The sequence below is a fragment of the Dipodomys spectabilis genome, unplaced genomic scaffold (genome assembly GCF_019054845.1).
Source record: "Dipodomys spectabilis isolate Male_0828 unplaced genomic scaffold, ASM1905484v1 ptg000030l, whole genome shotgun sequence".
NCBI classification, from domain to species: Eukaryota; Metazoa; Chordata; class Mammalia; order Rodentia; family Heteromyidae; genus Dipodomys; species Dipodomys spectabilis.
This window is the reverse complement of record NW_024870707.1, coordinates 2,727,078-2,733,606: the sequence shown is the minus strand read 5'-3', so window position 1 is coordinate 2,733,606 and position 6,529 is coordinate 2,727,078. Positions and strand designations below refer to the sequence as shown.

Here is a 6,529-nt window from a genome sequence, read left to right as displayed (position 1 = left end):
CTAGTGAAATGCCCAGCTGCAGGTGTGGCCCAAGTGTTTGAGCTCAGGAACTCTGAGTCTTGATTAAGAACAAAGATGTTCGAATCTTCCTTCAGACAAAATTGGTCTTAATCACTCAGAAAAGGGAAGTATTTTGAGGTTAAAAGAGGTGAGGGTTTTAAGAGAAGAAAAATAATAAATTTGTGTTTTGTACTAAATTTATATCCCATATCAATAAAAGTGAAATAATAAAATGGCCCTTAAAACTTTTTGATTCTGGCCTCTCTTCATACATCTCAGTTGAAATTCACATTACCCAAATGATGGGGAATAACCCTAAATTTACTGAGTTTACCATTCATTTTACCACTTCCAATCCTTAAAAACACAGTCACAGGAATGTTGATATTGACATGCTCTGAGGTAAAGGCAAAAGGTCTGTGAACATCCCATCTGTATTTGAACTTTAGCACATATGGTAAAATCATTTGATGATTCATCACTAACACTTTAATTAAATTCATTGGGACCTTAATAATAATTCTGAGGGTAGAATACACTTCTCCAGAAATTCCATAAGAATGGTAACTACAAATGACCAGTTCTAACAGAAAACCCTTAGAAAAATTATGATGAGGGAGAAACTTGAGGTCAAATCATCAACATTGGGAAGTCCAGTCAAGGAAAGTATTGAGCATATAAAAACCTTCTTGGTAAAAATATCGGTACATGGAATGAGTATACTGTTCCATCTGCAACTTCTTAGCTGACATCTAAACTCACAACCAGAGTATAAGCAAAACTGACTTCAGAACAAGTCTTTAAAAACTTGATTCAAAAGCCCACAGATTGGGAGAAGATCTTCACTAGCCATACAACAGACAAGGGTCTCATATCTAAAATATACTTGGAACTCAAAAAAATTAAATCCCCCAACAACAAATCCTCAAAGAAACAACTGCCCAATAAATAAGTGGGCTAAAGACTTAAAGAGAAACTTCTCTGAATAGGAAATAAGAATGGCCAATAGACACATGAAGAAATGTTCCACCTCCCTATCCATAAAAGAAACGCAAATCAAAACAACATTGAGATACCACCTCATCCCAGTTAGAATGGCTATAATCAAGAACTCTAACAACAACAGATGCTGGAGGGGATGTGGACAGAAAGGAACCTTACTTCATTGTTGGTGGGAGTGTAAACTTGTTCAACCACTTTGGAAAGCAGTATAAAGGTTCCTGAAAAGACTTCACATAGAGCTCCCCTATGACCCAGCAATCCCACTTTTGGGCATTTACCCAAATGTTTACAAACAAGACTACACTAAAGCTACCAGCACAACTATGTTTATTGCAGCATTATTTACCATAGCTAAGATATGGAACCAACCCAGATGCCCCTCCGTAGATGAATGGATCAAGAAAATGTGGTATATATACACAATGGAATTCTATGCCTCCATCAGAAAGAATGACATTGCCCCATTTGTTAGGAAATGGAAAGGCTTGGAAAAAATTATATTAAGTGTAGTAAGCCAAGCCCAAAGAAACATAGGTCCCATGGTTTCCCTTATTTGCAATATCTAGTACATGTATGAGTCAAGCAGAAAAGGCCAGATAATGTGATGTTAGGAAAATGAACCCTTAGATATGTATTTAAATGTTTTTTTCTTTCATGCATTTGTTTCTAACGCATTTATAAGATGAATTCTTTGTTGCTTTGTATGTCCCTCCCACACAGTATAACCCCTGCTTTCACTATATTTGATGTCGGTATAATTTGTGGAGGAGATGGGGAAAAACAAGTCGTTTAAGGATACAGGTGGACCTGTTGCAACAATGAGAAGTACAAGTTGTCATGTCGAAAACGAACTTTACGACTTTGGTGGGGGGAGGGGAGGGGGAATTGGCAGGGGGTGGGGAGAGGCTGGGCAGGGATGTGAAGGATAAACAAAGGAGGAGACTGCAATGCTTGATAAGAAATATACTCATTATCTTGCCTATGTAATTGTAACCCCTCTGTACAGTATGTTCACAAAAAATTAAAATTAAAATTAAAAAAAAACTTGATTCAAATACAAATGAAGCAAGTTTTCCCCTAAGGAAAGTACTGTTCTTAGCACATAGCTTCAAGAAGGCAATTGGTAAATGTATATTACTACTGAAATAGGGAAAGAGAAAAATACATGGGAAATTATTCTCCATATCTTAGTATTCATGATACATTCAAAAATGTAAATACACACAGTACTATAACACACATTGTGACCCTGTTCCAAAGTATTTAATTCATGAAAAACACATAACAAGTAATAAGGAACTCAACCAGAAATTGATACCAAAAATAGCTAATTATTACAAATTAAGAAGCTATCTACATGAATTTGAAACATAAGACTCTAACTATAAATCTCCACTGAAATATATTCTACATGTAAAAGCAGCTAGAAAGAAATCTTAAACTGCATTGGACAGCAGTCATAGTTCAATAGTATCGTTCTTATGTTATACTTTTCCAGCTCTATTGGTGCACAATTGATATATGATCAATTTGAGTTTCATAAGTGACATTGCAAAATGATTACCACAATTAAACTAATAAATACAACTATCACCCTGGGTAAATACTATTTTCTTTGATTTGCTTTGGGTTTAAAAACACTTAAGTTATTTCTATTAAAATTTTAAGTACATAACACATTCTTAGTGTAGCTCGTATGCTATAATATCAATGCAGAAATCATTTATGTTTTGTATTGAAACTTTGTAACTCTCCAGTCTTTGTGAAAACCATTTTGGCCTTTACTTCCATGAGTTTGACTATTTTATATGCTACATAAATAAGACAATGCCTATTTTGCTCTCATATCTGGCATACAATTTATTACAATACCTTCCAGATCCATATAGGATATTTTCTAATACAAAGCTAAATAACATTCCATTGTAAATTTTCTTTGTCCATTCAGCCAGTGTCTGACACTGCATTATACTATTGTAGTAGTTATCCTGAATAATGCCATATTGAACACAAATGTGCAAGTCCTGTTTTATTTCATTTAAGTAAGTACACAGAAATAGAATTTCTAGATTACACAATAAAAACAGTACCAGGAAATGTGACTCACTTTGTGACATACACTTATCAATCAAACAAGCAGCCCTTCTTTCAAGTACTAATAACAGCAGATAATAATCTCCAAATAAAAAGCATGGCTGGAGGTATGGATCAAGTAGTAGAGTGCCTGCCTAGAAGCATGATGCCACAAGTTCAAACCTAACACCAAAGGAGAGGGAAAAAATCAACTAGAAATTCTTTTCATCATCACCTATTTCCAACATTAAAAAAAACCTCTACACTGGTAATATCTCATTTTGTTTTGCTCTGTGTTGTTTCTCTTTCCGTCACCTTGTAGTTGGAGACTGCATCTCACCAAGCACTACAAGAGGGCCTGGAAGTCCTAGTCCTCTCCTCTCTCTCTTACAGTAAGTTAAAAGGTAGAAAGCTTCAAGGTGATGCTAGTTGGACTTTTCTACCTGTTATAGGGGAAAATATTGCTATCTCTCATTTGGCTTCCTTAATTTCATGTAAAATGCAATATCAAAAGATGTTATTACATGGTTTTCAGTGAAAAGAACCAGGTCTAGAGAAAGCATTCAGTTGAATAATCTTTTGTAAGAATTCATTGTCTGTCTGATGTTTCTGAATTAAGAACAAGCCTCTTCGCCATGGGAGATGCACGCTTCCTCAACCCGTGGTTAACTGTCTACACCAGAGTTTGTTCATAGCATTTTTCATCTCTGAATTTCTCAAGGTGTATATCAAAGGGTTCAGCACAGGAGTGATGATCATAAACACGACACTAAGGGACTTGTCGATGGAAAAGTTGGAGACGGGTCGCACATAGATGAAAATACAAGGAACAAAAAAGAGCACCACCACCATGATGTGGGAGCTGCAGGTGGATAGGGCTTTGCGCCTCCCCTCCTGACTGTGAGTCTTCAGAGACGATAAGATGACTCCATAGGAGATGAGGAGAAGAGTGAAAATGACCACACAGATGGCGCCGCCATTGGCAACCACTGTGAGGCCTATGACATAGGTGTCGGTGCACGCGAGTTCCAACAGTGGGTACATGTCACAAATGAAGTGGTCGATGACATTGGGGCCACAGAAAGGAAGACTGTACACAAAGACTATTTGAATAATAGAGTGTCCAAATCCTCCAGTACAGGCCACCATCAACAGGATAAAGCAAACCCTCCGATTCATGATGGTCACATAATGCAATGGCTTACAGATGGCCACATAGCGATCATAGGCCATCATTACCAGAAGGAAGATCTCAGCACCCCCAAATAAGTGCTGTATAAAGAGCTGACCCATGTAACCTTGGAAGGAAATGGTCTTTTCAGCATAGAGTAAATCCACAATCATCTTGGGTGTGATGGCCGTGGAATACACAGCATCCATGAGTGACAGGCAAGCAAGGAAGAAGTACATTGGGGACCCTAAGGAGGGACTGGCAATAATGGTCACCACGATGAGCAGGTTGCCCACCATTGTCACAATGTATATGAGTGAAAACAGGACAAATAAGGCTTTTTGCACATAGGGATCCTGAGTGAGACCCAGGAGGACAAATTCTGTGACATTGTTCCTCTCTGTCATCCTTTACTCTTCTATGGGTCTTGAATCACCAATGAGAGCTCAGAACACTTCCTGAAATCAAGAACAGTATTTAGAATCCAGTGTATCATACAGAACATTTTCATCACTTTCTTCTACAGGGGTGAACACATATTAAACTTTTAGTATCGAGTAGAATGTTCTTGCAAAGGGGCCACGAGATCATCCCCTGACATTTCTATTATTCCTGAAATGATGTGCTTTAGAACCTAGCATTTAAAGAAAATCAAATACCCAACAGTTTTTTCATACATTTATTAAGATGATATAAGGTCATCTCTTTAAGTCTGTAGTATTCATGGATCATGATCAATATGATCATACAAAAATATCTGAAAAAATATTTAACTAAATAAAGTTGCATCCCAGTACTTATTAGGGAGTAATATTTCATATGTCAACAAAACAATCAGTCTTTGTGAATTGTTCATCAAGTCTGGATAAATACATTGGACTTGAAATGTGCCATCAGAGTTCTCAAGCACTGAACATGCTGCTTCCTGGAACAATTTCTTCCTATCACCTTTTTCAGGAACTATAATTCTGTCCTTTGTACCTCTGCCTATGCCAATTTTACAGTGCACATCCACTCATTGCCCTTTTTTTCATCAAATATTTTTTAACTAAACTGAACAAAATCATGATTTTTAACAGCTATTGGATTAAATGCACCTTTATTTTGCTGGGGTATTTTTTTAGATCTCTTGTGGTAAAACTGGTAATAACAATGGAAAAAATAGAAAGTAAAGTGAAAGATAGTGAATAATGAGGCATGCTTTATATATAAGACTTCCTTGGACATACTGCCCAAAAATGGAAGATCACAATGTTAAAATCACAACCTAATAAAGGAGAAAAGACCACTTGTTTTAGGTATGTTTCTAAAGGTAAATATGAGTAAGCTCAAAAGTCATCCCATATTAAGATAACATGATTGAACTAGATGATTTTAGAAAGCCTCTTCAGTCAAACTATTTACAAAACTAATTTGTATAGTTCTATATTTCACATTCTATTAGCATCTTCATATTTTTATACTTTATAAATAGCGATTTCCAAGTTTATCCTTTCTACTAAACAACATAAGCCAATAGTCAATGTGACATATTGACTACTCTAACCAAACATCAATTCTAAACGTTTCTCAGCCAGTAGGTAATGAAATAGACCCAAGACATCCCCAGAGAGAGAGAGAGAGGCATGGTTATATGGAATCAAGGTCTCTGCTGTCATGTTGAACTCCCAGGGCACTTATTTGCAGTCTACGTGACTTGAACAACTTAGAAAACTTCTCTGAGCATCTGGCATCATTATTCTGTGGTGACAAACATAGCATCAACCAGTTATACAGATAAGTACATACAATATTGCTTCATACCTGGAAAGTCTAACTAAGTGATATTTGTCATTAATGTTCTTGAATGCTTTACTATAAAGCTTGGATTGGGGGTAAGTCATCAGAATCATCTCATTTTAGCATGAATATTGACATATTTCTGAATATAAAGAATACAGTATCTGCAGGTGGACTTGTTGCAACAATGAGAAGTACAAGTTGTCATGTCGAAAATGAGCTTTACAACGTTGGTGTGGGGGGGGGAGGATTGGGGGAGGGGGAGGCTGGGAAGGGATGTGAAGGGTAAACAAAGGAGGAAGCTGCAATGCTTGGTAAGAAATGTATACATTATCCTGCCCATGTAATTGTAACCCCTCTGTACAATATGTTCACAAATAAAAAAAAAGAATACAGTATCTGTAAATCATGCAGTCTATTTGTAGGAAAGAATGAACTTATATCTACTAGGAATACTTGTTTAACTAAATAACAGTGAGAGTAACATTGATCTATTTTAATGAA

At 36.5% G+C, this 6,529-nt stretch overlaps 1 protein-coding gene across 1 annotated transcript; it reads right to left on the bottom strand.

The window, feature by feature from the left end:
• Positions 1-3,729: 3,729 nt before the first annotated feature.
• On the bottom strand, positions 3,730-4,653 carry LOC122104991 (olfactory receptor 4A5-like). Its single transcript, XM_042676067.1, has one exon. It carries the CDS (start codon positions 4,651-4,653, stop codon positions 3,730-3,732), a length of 924 nt encoding a protein of 307 aa, XP_042532001.1.
• Between the last annotated feature and the right edge of the window lie 1,876 nt (positions 4,654-6,529).

What these genes read in the sequence shown, in the direction of transcription:
- LOC122104991 (XM_042676067.1), bottom strand. Translation starts at nt 4,653, where the DNA reads ATGACAGAGAGGAACAATGTCACAGAATTTGTCCTCCTGGGTCTCACT.